Source organism: Netta rufina (genome assembly GCF_964035555.1).
Source record: "Netta rufina genome assembly, chromosome: 1".
NCBI classification, from domain to species: domain Eukaryota; kingdom Metazoa; phylum Chordata; class Aves; order Anseriformes; family Anatidae; genus Netta; species Netta rufina.
The window spans coordinates 192,711,301-192,733,700 of NC_140123.1; the positions used below are offsets into that span (position 1 = coordinate 192,711,301).

Below are 22,400 nucleotides of genomic sequence, written 5' to 3' on the forward strand. Positions count from 1 at the left end.
TTCATCAGAAGAGAAATCAGCTTGATCATTACTTTGTCACTCTGACCCTGAAGTTACCCATGACTTGAGCAAGGGCTTGGACTAATGACATCCAGAGGTTCCTCAGCTTAAATAATTCTGTGATTAATTGCATCTCTGACTTCAACATTTTCAGGGGTAAAATGCAGTTGATATAGGATAAATAATTACTGAACAACTTACCTTTTTTTTTCATGAAAAGTAGAAAACGAAGGAAAATTGTACTTGGTGGAGAAGAAAGCTGATGCAAGGAGTGTGACGCTTATATCTGAGATAAGGCTATCCTGTCTATGCAAGCACATTCAACTGCTCTCTGAGTAATACCCTGAATATATTGTTTCAGTTTCAAGTCAACATTCAAATTACTTATTTTTTTTTTAAGAAATCTCAAATGTGAAAGTAATGTAATACACTGAAAGATTCTTTGCTTTCCCACATTTTTGAATGATGCATGGATTTTTCACTTCTGTGGAACAAGAGGGAAATACTGAGCAAGTTCCTAGACACAGAATTTGGAAGTCTGTGTCTGCACATGGATTTCTTTTTTTCCCATTACAATTCTCTTCACTGCCTTTTCTAAGTTTTTCTATTAGTTTTTAAACCAGTGTTAGTTGAATATTCTTTCTCCATCTCTCCTCCTCCCCCCTCTTCTTTCCCATATGCATCACTAATATTTTTTAAAGCAGGCTTTGTGTGAACACTTAGTGAAGCAGCTGATATATAGGAGAATGTTTAAAGTGTGTATAATTTATAGCAAAAGATCATCATTAAAAATTTAATTTCCCACGCAATATTATGAGATCTTGCTGCTCAACAACCTTAATTCTGCAGTGGAAGAGTGTTTTAGATTACTTCTAGCTTGTGTTTTATTGTATGGTAGGATGTAAGTGATTATGAATTATATAATATCAGAGCAGGAACTTCATATAAGTCATCTGGCTTTGATTGTAACTAAAAATAATTCCTTTGTGTGTGTTGTCGTAGAAGATAAAAAGTCGTATTTGACACCTGCATTTTTATGTTCCTGCCACGGTTTGTAGAAGCAACATTTTCTTTTGTTTCTATGGTATTTGTGTTTTCAATGCACATTTTACGAAGCTGATGTCTTACAAAACTGTGTCATGTGGCTACAGCTGTCTTTTTATTTGCAAATGTTAGTGATAAAACTACAAGCAGAAGTTGCATTTGTTTCCCAAGCACCATGGCAAAGTATACACACAGTAATATTTGGGTTAAGATTTTAATCTAGGAACGTCAGGTTTCCTACAGTCAGCATTCACTGTCTCTGATTTTCACGTATCTTGCATATTTTTCACATGATATGGGACACTCCGCATCCTGTTAGTCAAATAGCTCCTTTTCAAGCAAGGCTGTTGTCAGTGTTTGCTATCACGGACCTGGCTGGCCAAAAGATTTCATTCTGAGGGGACAATGATTTGGTACTACGAGGAGAGGCGTATATAGAGAGAACCCTTCCACAAAGCCTGTGGGGACTGGAAAATCAGTTTTCTGTTCGTTCTTCCATCAAGACCGTACTCCCAGTCTGCTGAAAGCATCTTCTGGTAAAATGAGGTAACTGTGATGGGGGCCATGGACAGCTTTTACTTGGTAGAAGCAGTGGGCAGCTCTTCTTCTGCCTTGGACTTGTAGCTGTCTGTATTTGCAGGTAGGAAACAAGTGGGCCACAGACTCTGACAGTGTCAGTAGAAAACAAATACTCTTCACAATCCTCCTTCTCTCTTCTGTCCCTCCCTGTTCTTTCTGTGCTTTAATAATGATTTCAGTATCATTTGGTAGGTACTCGCCCTATTCATGGATTATCTGCCGTCTTCTTCCATGTTCTTACCTTCTCTCCTGAAGAGGGCTTTCCTGAGTTAGCTTTGGAAAGGGCTGTTTTCTGTTCTCTTCTCCACAGTTAACCTTTCCTGAGAAGCTTATCGCTGTTGCTTCCAGCTTAGCAGCCAAGGAGGTGTGATGGTTGGCTCGAGAAGATAAATCTTTGGAGAGGCTGTTGTCTTTTTTGCTGCACATAAAAAGATCTAGATTGTCAAATGGCTGTAATCAGATCTGAGAACAAATTCCTTGTCCAAAATCACCCTTTAGTCCTGGCTGCTTCGAGTAGGACATACTAGCATTAGGCTGTTCTTATTAAAAACAAGAAAACATCTATAAAAAGATGTATGCTTGTTTATTTTCTGCTTTCTTTATCATTTTGTACTTTCCTTGTTTTCTTCATTCCCAATTCTCTATGATACGGATTGCATTTGTAATACCGTCACACCTAATAAAGTGAGTCCCTGATTGGAATTTCTGGCGAGACAAAACTAATGCTTGGTACTGTTTTTAATTAAAAAATAATTTATATATACTGTGTGCGTGCTTGTGGATCATGAGTTTAATCGTGAAGACCAATTTGTGCCAATCTTGTTAGCATTGATGGAACTACCAGGGTTAGTTCAACCTGTTTGGACATGATGAATTTTCCCTCTTACAAATTCCTGCGTAATGAGTTTTTAAGGAATCCAGTCTGAATGATAGTCTTCAGTTTGTTTTGCAGGTACTGTGATTAAATAGTAACAATTTATTTGTGTAGTCTTTCTGCTTCTGATTTCCAACTTCTGGTCTTCAATCCTTGCGATTCTTGGGTTAGTTTAAGTAGACTTTTGACAGGTGGCTAGTAAATCAACTTAGTATCCAACGGCCCACGTTTATAGTAGAGGTTTTTCACCTCCACTGGACTATTTCTAAGAATCTGCAAACTGAAAAAAACTTTGGAGGCGCTGCCTTTCGGAACATCTTGTACACCACATCAGCTCTTTGATGCTGTGCTTCTCACGGCACCCTCTGGGTGTGATCTCTCACGCATCTGTGCAGTTTCCTTGCATCTCAGCTTCTGCCACCTGGGTATCCCCAAAACCCGAATGTCTGCTGTTTGCCAGGATTGTGCAGTGAGCTCACAGGTACCAGAACCTGTCCTTTACTGCTCTGGCTCCTTGACCACGTCTGGTGGAAAAAGCAGATGATTCAGTGATCCTGTGAACTAACCTGATTTCTTACTCTATGTCCTTGGATAGATTTCTGCAGTATTACTACCTTATGCGTCTTTATAAGTTGCTCCCTGCAGCCAGACTTCATAAAACTCAGACTCAGACCCAGCCAGATTTCATATGCTTCAGGGCTAGGCATATTTTATTGTCTAGCATACAGAGCTGTGAAGGCTAAATGGACTTAAAGAATTTAAAATGGAAAAAAAACTTGCAAGTATAAGCATCTTTTGTGTTTGCAAAGGGCAAATCCTGCATGTTTTCATAGCAAGATTGTCACTGGGCTATTCAAGCAGAAGGAACAAAAGTTTCGAGTCTTTGAGATGTTTTAACCGTTTTTGAAATATCTTGGAAGTGTAATGAAATGGTTGCTTCTGAGCAGAGAATTTGTATCAAATTATACCATGGAGAAATACTCTTTTCTGTGTAGGTTGTCAGTCTGTTAGTGAGAATCTATGTGTTACAATTGGACATGAGATTTTGCCAGTGTAAGAGTTGCTGATGTAAAGTGATCTTTAAGATCATGAGCTTATCCACATGAAAAACGAGAAAGAAAACAGGCCTGCTGTTGGCATCATCAGTACTAACACTAAAGGCACAAAAATATTACCTGAGTAGTTATATTTAACTACTGCAGTTCTTTAAGTTTCACCTTGAATGTGTTGATTGCTTCCTTCTGTTTGTGGTGCATTTAAAGCCTTGGGTAGTCCGAGGCTAGAACCGCGAAGGGGTCGCAATTAGTAAACCTTTCGGTGGGATTTCATGGCCTGGTAAGAGCAGTAACAGAGAAAGAGGCTTTTGGTTTTCAGGGGATAACAAATAATTCTCATCGTGTCAGACCAAGGAATATCTGTGGGTCGGGAGTGCTGGTTCATGCCCAGGGATGTGTCAGTGAGCCTGTTCGCATCTGCCTGTGGTGCTGCCTAAATTAGCATGAGAGTGGTTGTCCTGGGCCCTGTGGGTTTCTCGTGGCCTGGAGACACTTCCCACTTCATGGCTGCCAGCACTGCCATCACAGGCAACTGCACAGCAGGGAAGACCACAGGGCAGAATCACTTAAAATAATGCTAGGCCCCAAATGCTTGCTTTTGTTAAGAACTGGTGATATAATGTACTTGCTAAAGTTGCTTTTTGAGATAAATAGCTATTTTTAAAGAAAAGTATGACTTGCACATCGAAAACGTATTGCAGAAGTAAGATTTCATCACTGATGGTTATCGCTCAGCTGCTGCCGTGCGTGTTTGTCCTCACTGAGGACCTCCCCATTTTTCTTCCTGTCAGAAAAGCGCCTGCCTGAAAGGTGCCAGGTTGGCGTTTCAGGCTGAGTCATAAGTCGCACTTGCAGGTTCTCTAATAGATTTTGGAAGCTGCTGAAAAACCCTGGAATGCCATTTAGTGTCATCCTTCAACAAAGAGGTGACGTCCTTGAGTAAATGACTGCAAGCGAAGATGTCGCGGCCCTGCTCGGGGAGCAGCGCGGTCTGTGCAGCTGGCGCCAGGCGTGCGGTCACAAAGGCAGCAGCACCTTCGTTAGCACCTCTGGGTGTGGTAACACGGTCACAGGAACAGGAGTGACCGTAGTGACTGCCTTCAGAGCTGAAAATTGGCGGATGAGTCCACACACTTGTTCTTAAGTTGCGGCAAGGCAGTGAAACGCGCTAACTCACTGCTGGTGTCAGAGCTGGGAGGCCTTCGGCAGTAATGGAAGCCCACTGTGCTCGGTGCCTGTAATGGCTTAATGCATGCCTTGCAGTCTGTGTTTCAGCTGGGAGGGACAAGTGCCTGTCATCGTTTGCCTGTCCCATCATTTGATTTCATGCGATTCCTCATGCTGTCACTGGGAAATACCTCAGGAACCGTCTGTGGCTTGTCAGGGAACCAAACGGGAGGGCATTTGGACAAGGAGGGGTGTTTGCAAAGGATCGGGAATTTCACATCATGACACCTGGTTCAAAACAGGGATGGTGTTTCTGACTGGTTTAAGCTGACCTTGGTTATTCTAACCAGCTTTTAAGCAGGAGACTTTCTCCAGCACTCTGTAGTCATGCTCGGAATATTGTAACATGGAGCCTAACTCAGGCATCCTGTTTTCTAACATAATCCTTAGGAAGGGATGCTAAAAGACATATTCTTCTGCTCTTTCTGTGGCTGACCAGTACAGAAACGTTCAGTCCACTTGTTGGCAGTGAGCATTGTTCAGACTCAGACCGAGGGGATGTGGCTGCAGCTTTAGGACAGCTCCGTGAAACCCAGAAGAGGGAAAAATGTCTCTTTAACGTAGTAAGAAGCCCTAATCAAGCAGTGTATAAAATTGTTTTGTATAAGTTAATATAACAGTAACGGCCCTACAGTATTTTCTTTTTTTTTTTTTTTTCTTAACATCTATTTAAAGCATAACTTCTAATTCTTGTATATATTTTTAACTTTCCCACAGATATGCACTTATTTGGCCATTATCCAGCTCATGATGATTTCTATCTTGTAGTGTGCAATATCTGCAATCAGGTAGTCAAGCCACAGGTTTTCCAGTCACACTGCGGTAAGTGAATGTTTTCTTTCCTGAATTACAGTGCCAAACCAGCGTATGGTTCTCTTAAGAATCCTTGCATACAATCGTGACAGAGGCATTGCAGATACTTGTCCAGTTATCTTGTGTTATTTCCACAGAAAATATCAGGAATGCCTTCAATAGGCATGCTTCCTGTAAAGAAGGAAGTTAAATTAGTTGTTCTAGAAGCTGGGCTTTTCAAGTTGAACTTGTTATACTAAATTAACCTATTACAATAAATAAATCCTGTTAGTTAGATACTAGCTAGCCTAAAGCTGTTATAATATTGGATTGTCTTTTATCAAAGTGGCACAGTGAGTGATACTGATTGATGTTAACCAGAATTTGGATGTTATGATGGATTGTTTTCTGATGGGATTTATATGTAGGAACTTACAGATTTGTTTTTATATCTCTTATATGGTTTAATTTTTGAAATAATTGGCATGTTACATCACATTAGTTAAGATTCTATTGAAAGCTGTTCATTTGAGAAACCAGAAATGTGCAGATATTTATTTCTCAATTAGTATGACAATTAGATAACTTTTATTTTGTTTATTTCTAAGCAAAACTGCTTTAATTAGAAATTTTTGTTATTGATTAACAAACTACTCTCAAATAATCTCTGAAAAACTTCATCTCAAGGTCTGGTTTATTTATTATTTATCTGGTGGTTTATTTGTTATTTGTCCAGTGTTTTGTTCCTGGCTTTTGTTTTTTAAAGGATTGCAAAATGTGACTGGAATGACTAGATTTGCTTGAAGTTTTAAAGTTTTTTCTTCTTAAAATTCAGTTTAATCAAATTGATTCGATTGCAAAATAATGAATGGGAGCTAGTACTGAGGATGGTGTCAGTGAAATACATTGATGGGGGAAAAAAAAAAAAAAGAACCAGCAAAGTTTGCCTTGACTACGAACAACAAATAGATTTCATAAATCCTGTGTCCCTTTCTGTCTTCTTGACAGCAAAGCAACTCAGTAAGTGGAAAATGTAAAAGTGTATTTACTTTGAAGGAGAGATTAACAAAGTATTACCTTGGGTTTGTACGGATGGACTGCTGACAACCAACCAGTAGCAAGTGTGTTCATGTTCAAAAGCAGTCATACAACTCACTGGTACCTTTGGCCCAGACTGAAATAACTGTGAAAAAACACTAATAAGGAAATACAGCTTTTAGCATCCACTGAGTAATTTATGATCTGAAAGAGTATTACTATGAAAAAGACATTCTAAATTAATTGGAGGGATAGGATGCTAATTCCAGGGTTTTGACAAGCAGTCCTGTGTGGGTTTTTTATGTTTTTTGTCTCCAAAATTTGCTTCTTGCTCTTATACACAGTTTCTTCTTGTCCAGCTTCAGGTATCTTATGGTTCTTTCGGTGACAGCAGAAAAGCTTGTCTGTGTGTGCTGATCGGTACAGTGGGTGCCATAAGCATTGGTGCATTATACAGGGGTGTATGACAGAAGAGAAAATAAATGCTGCTGAATTTCTGACCCATAGCTATTGACAATGCTGTGCGGTAGCCTTCGGTAGTTGTGCCCTTTCCTGGATGTGACCACCTGGTCTGGAGAGTGGTATGAAAGCTGGTCCTGTTTTCACGTAGGAGCCATGTGAAACTCCTGCAAGAAGTGTAAAGTGAGATGCTGGATTAGTGTTTTGAATTCTTTATCTTAATGTCCAAGTTTGGTACAGGGTAGCATTGCCAAAACAACCATTCTGTGAACTCGGCTAGAAAGAGCAGAGGTGGAAGAACTTGCTGGTGATAAGTCCTTTATATGAGATTGAGGATACTGAAGAGCTGTAAAAGGATATTGTAGAACTGAACAGCTGGACAAAATGGTATTTTTTATAGATGAAAGTGAAGTAATCTGTGTTGGAAGGAACTTTTTGAGCTCTCTGGAATTAACCAATTAACATCAGCATTAGTGTGTTGTTTGTGAACTGCAGAGATCCCGTGAGTCACTGGCCTTTTTTCTTTTTTTTTTCTCTTTTCTCCATTATTCCATTATTTATGCAATCCCTTTTACTTCATCACAATCCTGTTACACTGAACAACCGAGAGTTAAATTCTGAACTACTTGATTTAAGAACCTAAGGTTAATAAAGACTTTTAAAAAGTCTGCATTAAAAGAAATGGAGCATGCTGAAAATAATTGAACAGAGGTGTTGCCCCTTGAAGATTGTACTTAATATACTTAACAAACTGATGTAGGCAGACTTATTTCAGGGAAGGTATTCTAGAATATTGCTGGAAGGCCTGGAGAAGAGCTTTAAATACGTATTTTTTATATATGTGTGTGTATATGTATATATATTTGTTTTATATATTTATATATATATATAATATATACATTGTTTTAAAGAAAAAACAGAAAAGGTGATGTACTAAACCTATATAAAAAGTTTTAGAAGAGAGAAGTGTTCTTGGAGGTCTTAGTAATTCTTGCAAAACAGTGATTTTTTTCCAAAAAAATTTATTGCTGAAAGTCCTACAGGTTGTGTTACTGGCACACATTGGCTAACATACAATCATTTTGATATGAAATGAAATGAGTAAGATTAAAAGAAGAGCTAGACATGTATCTTATTAATCAAATTTTGTTTAATTAATTAGGTCATGCAGCAGTATACCTGTAAATTCAGTGACAGAGAAGACCTCAGTCAGTAGACTTTGAGGTTATTTTAGACTGCCCTATTTACTGTAAAACGCATTATTTTACATGTCTTGAATTGCAGCTTTAAAGTTGAAACGAAGACAATGAAATGAGGCAGAGTTAGAAGCCAGCACTGGTGTTTTTTTTGGCTCTTGAAGGCTGCATCCTGGGGAGCCTTTATTGCTATTGACAAGGACTAGTAGAGATTTATCCCAGAATCTCCTGCAAAGTGTGGTTTGTTGCTAATATCCCTGGTAAGATCCAGTGCATATTCTCTCAGTAAGGATTCAGATCCATGCCAGACATGTGCTTTATGTCTCTAGGTTCTCTGCATTGTAACTTGAAGGTCTTGGCTTTGGAGCAGCACTGGAATGCTTACTTTAGTGAACATTTGGGCTGTGGTACACTTCTCTTGAGTCCTTGATGGCATTTGCCTTTCTCCAGAGCGTAAGTCGACCCAGTGGTTCATTTGTCTCTAATTTCAGACATGTGGCAGCCATCCTCGATGGCACTGGGAAGTTGTGAAGATTGTAGAAGCAGATGTTGTTGTTTAACTTTTAAGGGTTTGCTTCCTGGACTATTGAGCAGAAAAAGACAAAAATCTGCTTGTGGTTCAGGCTTTTAAAACGAGAAGCGGTGCATCGTACAGCCTCAGACAAGTAGAAATTAGAAAGGTAAAATAAGAGATCTGGCTGATTAGAGGACTGACTTGTTGATCTTGACAGTCTTTGTAATGAACCCAGCATAAAGCTTGGCATTGCGAAGCAAGAGATCTCTCCAAGCCTCTAAGGGAAGTGCTGAGCTATTAAGAGCAGTTTCAGGTCCTTACATCTGTGGGATAAGCATTTGCATCCATTTATGAGGATTAAACCATTCATGTTCGTATGGTGTAAATCCAACTGAAAGAGCTACTTGCTGTTATAGGCTGCTGGGTAGGAAATATAAATCAAATCATTTCTGGAGGTCACTCAGTACTATTGTACACTCTGAAAATAATATATCACCATGTCATCGACAACAGGATTGGAATGGTGTCGTTTGCTTCTGAGTCCAGTTCTTTTCAGTGACTTGTTGCAGTGCAACAATATCTTAGGTTTCTGTTTGTTTGTTTAATATGCGAACATGCAGTTGTTTTGTTTCTCCATAAACTACTTTGAAATGAGGCATCAGCCTAGTTAGATGGCTCGCAGAGTGTCTAAGTATATTGGCATGTGGGGAATTTTTGTTTTGAGACTGTTTGTTCTCAAATGCTGACCTCAATGAGGATGTAGAGCGCTTTTTGGGACACTGGAAGTGTAGTGTTTTAGTATCCCTGAAGTACCACAGTGTCCTTGGTATTTGTTTTTTGTTTGTTTTCTCCGATATATCTGTTTTCTGGAAGATTTTTAGGGTAGCAGCCTGTGCTGAGCTGTCTGTCGTAGACTATCGCAGAACTTAAGAGAAGACGTATCTGTTATTTGTTGAGATGGGACCCGTACCATTTCCCAGGAGATGTTTCTATTTTGTTAGTTGCACTCGGAGCAAAGCTTGATATTCTTAAACTGCATTACCCTTTACCAGAATAAAGAGCATCAGATCCAGTTCTGGTTGCTTTTTCAGAAAGGTTCCATACAATCATAGGCTTGCTAACTTTGGTCTTTTCCTGTTGAAAAGAAAACCTCTTACAAAAGGTAGCTCTGGAGCAGCAGAGAGCTTGTCAAAACATCTGGAGTTCCTCTTTTAATATGAGGAAACAAATTAATGTGTTTAAAAAGTGTTAAAAGTAAGGGGGGGGGGGGGGGGAGCTGGCATGAATTAGCTAAGCTAAATAGCGAAGCTTGATTTAAACAATCACTGCAGTATAATCATCAAGGAAAGTTTCCAAACATACTCTGGAATGATTTCAAAAAAATGAGGAGGGTATTTTAACGAGCCGAATAGCTAAGACCCCTATTTGATGAAGTAGTAGCGTATAGAGGAGAACACGTTTGTTTTGTCAAGGAAAAATGAATGTGTAGATCTCCTCCTCTGTTCACTTCTCTGTTGCAGGTTCGTTGCTGTCTTTCCTTCTTGTCTCTAAGGTTGTTTTTTTGTAGGCTTCTGATTAAGAAGTAAAAATTCTTATCCCTTAAAAAAGAAAAAAGCTGCCCTTAATTTTCATTACTTCTGCGTTATAAATCCTTGGGTCGACTTATTCATGTCCTCATGAAAGGAGGAAAAGGATATTTCCTTTTATCCTTCTATTGGGCTGTTTAAGCACCATTTAAAAGACAAACAAGCTTGCAAGTACTGAAGTACAGGAGAATATAAATAAATTATTTTCCCTTCCAGATCATAATTATTTTCTAAGAGAGGTTATATACTTTGAATTACTCAGACTAGCTATTTTCCATTGTAATAGCTGTGTGTTACAATTTAATGAACCACGATTAAAGAAAAGCAGGCTGAGCTTCCAGTGTGAACAATTTGCTTTCTTACCACGAACTGGAACATCACTAGCTGGCATCTTTTTTTGCATAAGGATTTTGATATGGGTATCACTGTCACGTTTGATGGATTACTCTCAGCTTTGATATTATTTCAATTATTCAGTGGCTTGCTTTTTACAAAATACGCCTGTTTGGGGTTTTGTAATTGTTAATATTTTATCCACTGCATTTGACCTTTTATCAGGGGAGCGTTCTTGTGCCCTTCAAGAACAATGGCATTTTCAGTAATTCTCCTTCTGTTGCTGGGATTTTCTTGTTTCACAGCCTTGTCAAAACTTGTTATATGGTATCGCTGCTCATCAAATAACTTTGGGGCTGTCACACGGTAAGGTTTCACTGCAGAAGAGAACTACAATAATGAAAATTACTCTCATCCCCCCTGCTTTTTGTTAAATATGGCAACAGTTGTTTAATGTTAGCAGCTGGACTGGCAAGAATCCAATTTTTTTTTCTTTCAGGGGGATGGGAGAGAAGAAATTTAATATTCTATATGTACTGTATTCATACATTTAACTTGACCTGTGCAATTGCCTAGGATACACACATTTTGTCTGTATCTTTCATTTCTATTACTTTATATTGGAACCCCCTGGTAGCTACAAGCATGTAAAATTTCTCTCTAGCTTTACAGTCTTTCTATCAGAAATCTTAAGACCAAATTGCAGCCAGTGACCTAACTGTTTCCTGTCTATGGTGAAAATATGAGCTCCAGTTCCTGCAATGGTACTTGCAGGTGATGTAGGTTGGTCCTGACTCCATCGATGCAAGTTCTGTGGGCCCAGCATAGCGGCAGTCTCTGAAATTGAGGCCACGAGCCATTTTCTGCACCATTCCTGCAGAATTTAAATAGCACGTCGTTGCCTGGACAATCCAGATAGGGTGGATGTTACCCTTGCAGAAGCAAAACTAAAACAGCACTCTTCTGAATTCAGCTCTTTCCCTACATACTCTTGGAGTGCTGTATTTTTAGACTGTCAGAGCAATTCTTGGGATTCTGAATAGGTGCAGAAATGGAAAATCTGTCTTGGAGAGAACAGCTCTGTATCCTGACTGCTGATAGACTCTGGCCAGATTCAGAGAAGTACTTAAGTGCGTAAAAGCTAAAATGAAATTTTAACATGTAATTCAAATCAAGAAGTAAATGAAAATCTTTCTTAGCTGCTTGTATACATGAGGGTGTTGGTCACCTCAGTATTGGTTCCTGTGCTCGGCCAGAACTGCAGACAGCTTGGGTTGGGTTTTTTTTGGATGTACCCTAGAGAGAGCTCCATGAAAGAGGCATTGGCGAGGCCATGTTCATTCAAGAATAACAAAACAAAACAAAATCCTGCCTTCTCTGTAATAACTTGGCCAGGAAGCAAGAGATTTGGATTTAGTAGCCTTACCGCCTAGGAGCTATTCTCTCATCTTCCACCTCTTAGGAGAAGAGAATATCCTAACCAGCAGATGCATCATAAGCCACACTAAAGCAAGAGCAACAAACGCATTTTGTGTTGGAGATGTATCACACAAAGTAAACCTGAATGCAGAGAGTAACACCCAGCTCCAAGGGACGGACTGTGGCAGGGACTGAAAGATGCGCAGCTGATGCTCAGAGCAAACGTAGTGTCTTCACTTTGCAGGTTGCTGAGAGCTGCTGGAGGCTGGAAAGAGTTTGTCGTTTTTTTCTCTTAGTCTAGCTTGCGAGTTTAAAGTGGAGCTGTGTTCAGACTGGCTGGCCTGCTCGCTTAGAAAAAGTAGCACAGTATTTTATGGGGCTTTTAAAATATATATTTTCTACTATCACTCCACTGCTTAAACTGCTGTCTTGTTTGTTGTTACTAATTCATGACCAGTGACAGAGCCTAAAACAGCACATAGATATATGGATATCTATCTATAAATCTGTCTGAACTCTGTTTCTGATATATATCTATATACAAATAGATACATAGATATAATGTAGGGAGAGATAAGGTCAATGAGTAGCCTAAGTGGGAAGCTCACAACTGCCCATAAAAAACTTAGACGCTTCAAAAATTTGCCCTAAGTCAATGCATCAATAATTGACAATTCCTTCATTCAAAAGATTCTTTGAATGAGATAGCAGGAACGTTTTGGCAGGGTTGAACTCTCAAGGGACTGCACTTTAGGGAGCAGGATTTATTCAGCAGAAGACACTCAGCAGTGAGCAGCATGTATACAGTTGTTATTTAGCATAGTAATTTTTCCCCTCCGCCCCTTACCTGTGTATGAAATTGAAAAATCTGAGGCTAAAACATCAATCAGTCATCTTTTCCCTAACTTTCTCTGTTTTGCCTTTACACTGCCTTGATTGTGCTGTAATTTTACAGTGCTGATCTTAAATAAATCTACAGAGGAAGCAGACTGACAGAGCTGGGCTTTTCAGTGCCCTGAAAGTGTATTGTTCTAGTTTACACCTAAGCTAATTTATAACAATAGAAATTCTCTTTCGCATAGCGTATTCATTGGTAATATTTATTTAGTGAGCCCTTACATGTTTTTTTAACCTGCAAGCAAATTGTGCTAAATGATACCGTGCATACTCGAAGCGGGTGGTGTTGTCATGGCATTGATGGGAGATGTGTATCGCTTGTAATTTCTTTCAGTCGAGATTTTAATAGAGATGTAGTTTTAAATAGTAACCAATAAGGATTTCTTTTAAGGAGTGTCCATTTATAGAGCTCAGCTGTTGAAGGTTGACTGTAGCATTAGGCTTAAGTTTAATCTCCTACATACTATAATTTACAGGGCTGAGTTTAGGGCCTCTTCCTTCCAACTGCCTCACTGCTGGAGGGCTGGGGCTGCGGTAGTGAGGCAGAGGGAAGAGGTGCAGTGAAAACTTAACATCATAACCTGTAAAAACCTGACAAAATTAGAAATGGGACTGTTTGTGCTAGAGCTCTCCATAGCATGCCTTCCCTGGGCTGAATTAAGTAGATGTCTCCCATCTTAGAGAAAGAATGCGGTGTTGGTGTTTTACAAGCTTCATAATTTGCTGCTTGGAAGTGTTTTGCTGAGTAAAAGATAAGAAAGAACAAATCCTTTTTTATATCAAGTTGTGATGTACTGTCCAGAAGGTACAGTTGATGTGGAATCCAACTTTGCCAAAGGCCCAAATCTGAAATCCTTGCTTCTTTGCTGTATTCAAAAGTACAGAAGTTTCAAGAGCAGCTCTCTTCCCTCTGTTATCTCTTTATGTATCCTGCTTGTGATCAGGCAAGAAAAATGTGGTGGGGTTTTTTGGGTGTGGTTGTTTTCTGGTAGTACTACGTTCAGATGCGTTGTACTCAGTGTGTCTCACAGAAGGTAATTAACGCTGGGATTAGTCACTACCCAATGCTATAAGTCCCATCTCAGTCCTGTTGAAGTCATTCCTGCGTATGGGCCTACCCATCGACAATGACATCTCACAGTTGCGTAAACATTTTAGGTATAGTTAATTTTCTAACTCTTCTATGCATTTATAGTATGTTATCTTTAGCAATTTCTCGCAAAGCATAGATTTAGCAACTTCTTGCTCTTCATCTACTAAAACCTGTACCAGAAAGCTGCCTCAAAACACTGATTCTGCTGTCCATTGCTTCTTCCCAAAGGAAACAGCAGCAGTTTTGGGGCAGTGCCCTCTCTAGCAGCCGACCACCTCCTGTGCCACAAGCTGGGTCAGGTGGAGGGCAGGAAGGGTTGGAGATCAGTGCTGGAGAGCCAGGGCTGGAGGAGGCCAGAGCACCTGGAGGCCAGCTCCAGCCCACACATCTGCCCCGATCAGGCTGCTATGGTGAGCAGAAAGCAAGCAGGAACATCAGTCTCTTACTTGTCCAGAAATACCACTTCTGATGGTCCGAAATTCCACTTTCTGCTGCCACTTCCATGGCCTCTTTTAACACCTACAGGCCGCCTGGGGTACAGCGTGGAAGACCAAAGTCCTTTGGCATGCCGGAGGGCGATAGGATAGACCCTGTCCTCTTGCAGAGAGGTGCAACGGAGAGCAATTGAAATAAGAATGGAGCTGAGGTTCGAGAGCTTTTGTTGTTTGTTTGTTTTTTAAGTTGGAAGTAGTTATGCTAAATGCCTTTCATGAATAAATGAATTTATTCGGTATTTTACAAAATATTCTATTTTTTAGTAGAGGAAAATGTCAGCTATTGATAAACCAGCTAGTACAAGGCTTGCAAATCTACTTCAGATACTTTCTCCACAATGCTCAGTAATAATATTTATCCCAGATAAATTCTTCTGAATTTTTAAAGTATTTCTTCTTCTTTATTTCAACATGATTTTTATTTTCCTCCAGTGTGCAAACATGTTTATCACAGCTGCATGTTTAAAATCTAAATGTTCTGTTCGTTTCACTGTGTACTAGTAGTATACAGCGTCTTGGTACCTGACTAGTGCCAAATCTATTCAAAACATTTTGTTTCCATGCATAAAATACTGTACTTAAAATTCTCATCATTTCAACTATAGCTGAAGCTCTTCTGTGTGTTTCCCATTTCACAATCCTGTAGTGATTCATGTAATTATCTTAATAGCTTAATGCTGTTCTATTTAACTAGTGGTATTAATGTAATAATTGTCATATTAAAATCTAAAAATATTGAATTAGACCTTCTTCTAAAATACACTTTATCACTACAGATAGGTTAGAAGCACCGTAAGATTCTGGTTTTAAAATAAAATTGTTAAATTCATCTAGATAGAGTAATTAATTAAATTCTATGAGACACAATGAGAGAACTGTTTGAAATACATTAGGCGAATGATGAGGGGCAACTTGTTCACCTCACTAGGTGTGTAGTTTGATTTGGAGTCAATTTTTAATGCTCGATTTAGCTTCCTGCACCAAGAGCTACCTACTGTTAAGATGCCTAAATAAAATTTAGGAAATCTGCCTCGTTAGCTATTTATGCTTGTGAGACTAGTGTTGCTGTTAACCAGGAACGTTTCCCTTGACTGGTGTTCTGGGAAATAACAGATTTTTCCCCCTTTTTTTTTTTTTTTTTGGACAGACTTCTGGTATCCGAGAAAATAATCTTTTATCATGCTTAGCATCTGCTCTGCATCTAGTGAAGTATAACTAATACCATACTTCCATAAAATATCAAGCCTTGCATATGAGAAATACGTCTAACGCTAGTGCTAATCTATCATTATTTTATGCTCCTGCTTCCATTTTATTCCCTGTGAATAAATCGTGTGCTGTATAGGGTTACTCTTTCCATGTGTCTATCATTGGTGTTGCAGTTTGCTAATTACATAACTAGAAAATTATTGTTTTTTTAATTGTGTTTTAGGCTTGAGATTGACTGAAAAATTGCTTCATTTTAAAATCCAGCTTGCTGGGAGAAGGATTGGCAGGGAGGAGTCTCATTTTTTGGTGCAGCTTTTACCTCAAAATACTGAAGCAGGAATACATCTGTGCAAGCTGAAACACGGGCCAGGAATTGGCCAACAATACAGAAAAGGTTTATGTAGATTAGACTTGCTCGGATAGATTTAGTTTGTGTTTGCTGATCGGGTTGCACGAAGCGTGCGGTCCAGCGCATCCTCGCGTGTACTTCCAGCTTTCTCACCCTGGCAGGACTACCCGGGGATGTCCAGATGAGTCTGGAGACAAGTGTTTCTCGTTCTGTGACTCTAGGTAGATGACTATCAGTAAAAATGGTGCTTTCGAACTTGGCTAGGACGACAAAGGATTAGTTTGCAGCGTAAGTAAACCTTTTCATTGCTGTCTAATGCCAGATGCATTCAGAGGGAATGCTGAATTGAGCAGCAAAGCTTTTCAGCATTTTCACACGGGCAGGAAAGGCGTAGTCAGACCCAGGCACTGCTGCAGAGAACAGCACGGTGCAGAACAGCATGTTTTCAGTAGCAGGGTTGTGAGGGTTTTTTTGCTGTCCATTAACTAAAAACGTGTGTGAAGCCATCACAGCCTTGGTGCAGGAACTAGCTGTAATAGAAGAGTTTGTACTCGACCGAAAATAGTTCTGTAGAAGTTGAAATCCTACAGTTTTGTATCAGTGCAGATAGTTGGGGTCTGAGTCACCGAAGAACAGGATAGCCTTTCATTCAGCAACCTGGCGTGCAGCATACCTTCCTGGGAGATGGAAACGCAGTAAGATGAGGAGAGAAATTCTGTAAAAAAGAATTGAACTTTGCAAAGACCGGTGTCTGTCACTGCGCTGCCAAACAATTTTGTTGACCCATTGCTTTTTAAACATAATGGAGACTTAACAGCTTAGGGTCCTGTGGAAAGGATTCTCAGCAGTTGGCAGTCCGCTGTGTGAAGTACCTCCCTTTTTTTGTTTTGAACTTGTTGTCCGACAGCGAACACTCATTTCCTGTCCACCTTCATAATGAGTGTGTAGCGTAACCCTCCTCTGTCATCGCTTTTCTAGTTTGACAAGTCTGCATCTGTTTAATTGTCACTCCTATAGAGACCCGTCCCTGTCCTCACTGTGTGTTTTTGTACCTTACCCAGCTCTTTTAAACCAATTTTGAAAGGGAAGCAGTGGTGTCGTGCTGCGTTCCTTGCATAACATTTGACCACCGCAGATCATTGAGATTAACTTCTATTACAAGACCAGTACCTCATTATTCTGTACTAATAATTCAGAGACCGTCGTTTTGTATATATTGTTGTGTTTTTTTTTTTCTTCCATATCCTTTTACTTTACATTTCTCTACATTGAATCTCATTTACTGGTTTATTACTCCGTTCAGCAACATTAGGTCTTTCTGCAATCTGCTGATTTTCATCTTTAGTTCTCTGAGTAATTAAATACCAAACATCTTGTTTGCTGGCTAACTACCTTCTTCTCTGGATATGTTGGATAGGTCCGGCCTTAATACAGCCCCATGTTGCATGCCACTGGTGAAATTCTTGCCTAGAAAACTGACCGTTTTCACCCTCTTCTCTTTGCCTTGTAGGTAGCCTTCGGGTGGAGGGGTTGAATGCTCCTTCCCCTCCCTCGACAGCTACCTTTCCTCTAGGAAACGCAAATACATGGTTTCCTTTAACTTATAAGTTTAAATAGTCCGTGTTAATTGGATTTCTCCTATCCACACTTTCATTTATGCCTTCCAGTACGTTTGTGACTCATAACTCTAACAAACTCCATTGACCTTTCCCCAGTATATCTTACTTATCTGTACGTCTGCTAATTTGGTTCCTTATAGTTTCTACCACTCTGGCCTGAACGTGTTTCAGACCTGCAGCTGTCGGCTTGTTTGTGTTCTGCCAAGCGTTGATGGTACCTTCTGATCTTCAGGTATAAGGTGGTTTTCGGCGAGAGGCTTTGCTTTTGGGTTAATAACGCAAAAACCGCATCCGCGGGTTCTGGAGAGCTCCTGAGTGACTGCAGACGGCCTGGCTCTGCCAACCTGCTCTGCAGCCAGCTTGCCCGTCCTTCAGCTGGAGATGGGATCTCAGTCCTTTGTTTTATTCCATAAAACAAAACCTTCTGGAAAAAAAAAAAATCTGGAATAAATACTAGGGAGTAATTTATTGCCACTTAATGGGTAGACACATTTGAGAAAAAATAAGTTGTTTTTTTTCCTCCAGCTTGCCAAAGAAGAAAACACACAGGTTTTTTGTGTTAAAAAGGCTAAAAGAGTATAACTAATTTTTCTCTCATTTTCATAACAAAATAAATGTCATGCTGAGAGAAGCAGAGTGTTCCACTTGGCCTGAGTTGAAATCTCTTTTAGGAGACTGAAGTAAAAACAGAGGAAATAAAGGACAACCTTTTCAAAATGACTTCTGTTCCCTTACCCAATAGTTTGGAGATCAGAACGGTTGTGTGTGATGTGGGACACCCGATTTACCCTATCCTTCCCTAATCTGGGGGGACTGGAATCAAGAGCATCTTAAGCAGGCCACCTAGTGTCGGTGGGAGTTTGTGATCACTCAGCCAGACTGTGTTCTCCTCTGGGGAACGAAATGCTGATGGGAGCTGGATTTATCTCATCTCCGAGGGAGTGCCCTAACCACCGTGCTTAAGAGCCTTTGCCTGTTTCTCTGATTGCGTGTTTCATATGGAAAAGAAATGGAAGGAAACGAGGGAGGCTCTGAATTACCTGCTGCCTGAGGGACCGAGTCCCCCTGTGCGGGAAGGCACAAGTTCAGGACCACGCTGATTTCTTCTGTCCTATCAAAGTTTTTATTTTGAATAAAGGTGCCAAATAGCTGTTGAACAGAGCAAGGAAGAGCCCTTCCCTAGCTTTGACAAATAAGATCCAGCGTATGGTTCAGGAAACGTGTTTATAAAAAGTGAAATAATTTCAGCAGGAGGAAGGGAGAACAAATACCTGAGCCCCCTTGGCAATAGTTTGTCCTCTTCTGCAGGGTGAAATACTTGGGTTCAAATCCATTATGGCAGAAAGGGGAGTGCTTTCATCAGGGAAGCAGTCCTCTAACTGGGGTTCATCACCTTCCTGATGTTTAGAGCCATTTAAATGGCCTTTTAATAAAAATAATAATAATACAAAGTTGGAAATATTTTGATCAGTCAGAATTTTAAAAGCAAAGCACTCTGAACCATCCCAAAATTGCTGGTCTGTAAGAAAAATAAAGCCAGTCAGAGAATTGTAAATGGATGTTTGAGGGGGAAAAAAATCCATAGTGGTATCAGCTCCTGTCAGTATTGGATCAGTGATAGCTACTGATGTGTCCTGCATATGAAGTGATGTTGAGGGCAGTGAGGATGCTCAGCCAGCAGTTATCAGGGTTTGGTTGGCTGATAAAGGCTCAGCGTTCCCTCACGGTGCGGTCTGTGCCACCGCTGGGCACAGAGATGTATGGCTGTGTGTGCACCGGGGTGAATATTCTCAAGTGCATGATGTGCTAATAGCCCTGCTGTCCTGTAACACTTGCTCTGTCAAGATCAGGTGTTTTTCTTGCTGAGGTAGAAGGGAGAAGAAAAATAAATACAAAAAAATAAATAAAATAGTGTTCTCCCCCCAGAGCAGCGGAAGGACATACCCAAGAACGTAATGCACAGCCCCAGGGGTGCTGTTCACATTTCCTCGCATGGAGTCCTGAAAGTCACGAGAACCTCACCCATGTCCATTTGTCAGTCTTGGGAAGATCTGCAACGCTTTGGGTTTTCTTCTGCTGCTCCACAAGCCTTACCTGGCGTGCTGGGAGTCAGTCAGGTCAGAGCTAGCCTGGCTTTGCAATTGGAAAGGGACGAGACTGAAAAGGTCAACACATGCTGAGGCAAGGAACGGAGCTTTTTGCTCTGTTTTGTGTTGTTTTGTTTTAGGGAACTAGGAAGAGAAGCCACTCGGGATGTTTTTGCATCCAGTCCATGTCGTGTTCACAGCTTCACATGTACCCAACGTTATCTTCACAAACCCAAGAAAGAACTGCGTGAGCGCTAGGCTGCAGCACCCCACAGGCGTTGCTGGTTTTGGTGTCTCCCAGTTACGGAGATCTTGGAAAGAGAAATTCCCAAAAGCTGTTAACTTTCAATTAGCACGAGCCAAGTGAAGATCCTGCCTGTGCGCACTCTCAGGTCTTTCCTCCAGGACACGGTGTGCCAGCTTTATCCACGTGCTCTCCTGCCTCCCGTCATCTCTCTGAGCCCTCACAGCACGCTGCTGCCAGCAGGCGTGGGGGAACTGAGCCGACCCGGTGCCTGTGCCCTAGCTTAAGGATGCCCGGTCAACTTCATCCTGTGAGTGGCTCCTTTGCTCTTCTTATGATAAAAACTCAGAAGGTGAAAGTGGATTTTGGAAGCGTGAGCAGGAGAAGGTGAAATCCCTTCCTCCCGTGTGTTTCTGAGGTCAGTGTCAGTGAAACCTGGCGAGGTTGGCCCCAGGCTCTGCTGCTTCACCCTCACCCGCAGCGAGGGATTCAAGTTACTCGGTAGTGCATGTGCTAGGTCAGTTTTATTTCCAGTTGCTTATCATGTGATGCAGTTATATGAAGAAATTATGGAGGTGTTGCCAGCATGTGCACCAGAAGCAAAGTTTAAGCAGACAACGTATTTTTTGTTGTGGTTGTGTGTGTTGTTTTTTTTTAACTCACAGATATGGATGTGTGTGGCAATTTTAGCTAGATGGTATCAGTGAGATAAAGCAAAGTTCAGAAAACAGATATTTGAGTGTAAATTATAATGGTTTCATAAGAGAGCTATAGAAACAAATATTTTCTGCTGAACACTAACAATTCATCTTGCTAAATGCAAGACTTTGTTTTAACCATTAATTACTCACTGAGTAATGTATGCTGCCTTATTTTTATTTCTGCTCAGTTCCTGGGTTTTTGTTCTATACGTAGTTCTGATTTAAAAAAAATACAGATTTTCTTTTTTAAACCAAACCTTGGTTCAATGTCAGTTTAGTAGAATTGCCTCATGTCTTGTTTTTGGTTTTTAAGTTTTATATTTAGAGTAGGATTAGATTGATTTTGTTTTTTCAAAAAATATATAAAGCACAAAAATGAAAACAATGCAATGTTCTTTAATGCTGAAGAAGAGTTAGAATCTATTTGAAAGTTCTGTTTAATGTTACAAGAATACGCTTATAGCAGCTAATCTCTGCAGTCAGAGTTGCACGATTATCAATTGAAAAGCAAGTAAAACAGGTGACACTTTACCTGCTTATCACCTAACAAAGCTGTCATCTTGCTGCTTCATCACGTCACACCTTTACTTCACAAAATTCCTCTCTTAGCTTCAGCAAATGCGAACTTTACTGCACTCCAGCTGACCCAAGCATGATTTTGAGGAGTTCACCGCTACCTTTGTAGTAGTTTTTCTTTTCATTTATGAGAAAATACTTTTGAAAATGTGTTACAGCCTGCTTTTAGATTCAGTTAACGTAATCACCTGTAAGTTTTTTGTGTCTCTGCCATACTCAGCTAGCTGAATGTCTGACCTGGGCATTTTATGCCCGTGAAGGGAATCAATACAGAAAGCTTTGCTGAACTCAGTTTTGTAAAGTGGACTTCTGGAGTTACGTGAGATGCAAAATAGTATTTCCTTTATCTTTCATTTTTTTGTAAATTTTAGAGCAGCAACTTTTCATTCTTACGTGGCTGCACAGCCTTTCCTTAAAAAAAAACCCTGAAGCTCGTTATAAGTTATAAGCTGTTCCATCACAGGTGATTTCAGTGGGCAGTCCAGACAGCCGGGAGCTGGGTGTGTCCCCTGGGTGCCTTGCATCTCCTGGGCAGTGGCCGCAGCCCCAGCGCGGTGCCAGTGCAGGCTGTGCGCGTCGCTGCGGCAGCGGGCGCGCGAAGGAAGCGCAGGAGTTGTGACACAGGAAGGGCTCGGAGCCTTGCTTCACTCGCAGAGGAAGCCGCTCGCTCCCCGGTGTTTGTGTTGCAGACCGTGCTGGGCTTCTCAAGGCAGGATCTCACCCTGCCTGGCCCTCCTCTTTTTCTTTTCCTTTTATTTTTTCTCTTTCAGCCAGGGTTCTTTTTCTTAGTGCGTTTCCCACGAGACGTTTACGCTGGATGAGGCAGCAGCAGCATTGACCTACGCTGGCTTTACTGGTTAAGCTTTGCCATTCTCCTTTTTATCCCAAACTTTGCTTTAAAGCTTGATTTCGGCTACACAGCACCAGCTGGTCTGTAAAACGCTCCAGCTACCTGTCAGTCGGGGGCAGGTCTGCTTTTCCTTAAATATGCCCATCCCCGATACAGACCCTGCCA

General features: G+C 40.6%; 1 protein-coding gene across 6 annotated transcripts in view; it reads left to right on the forward strand.

The window, feature by feature from the left end:
• The window catches only part of ATXN7L1 (ataxin 7 like 1), a 116,122-nt gene that overhangs the window by 34,122 nt on the left and 59,600 nt on the right, over positions 1 to 22,400 (forward strand). For 4 of the 6 annotated variants that reach the window (XM_084306492.1, XM_084306491.1, XM_084306490.1 and 1 more), the window contains one exon: positions 5,497 to 5,601. In XM_084306492.1, coding sequence (XP_084162618.1) covers positions 5,497 to 5,601 — 105 coding nt within the window. The other 2 variants (XM_084306496.1, XM_084306495.1) reach the window with 2 other exon arrangements.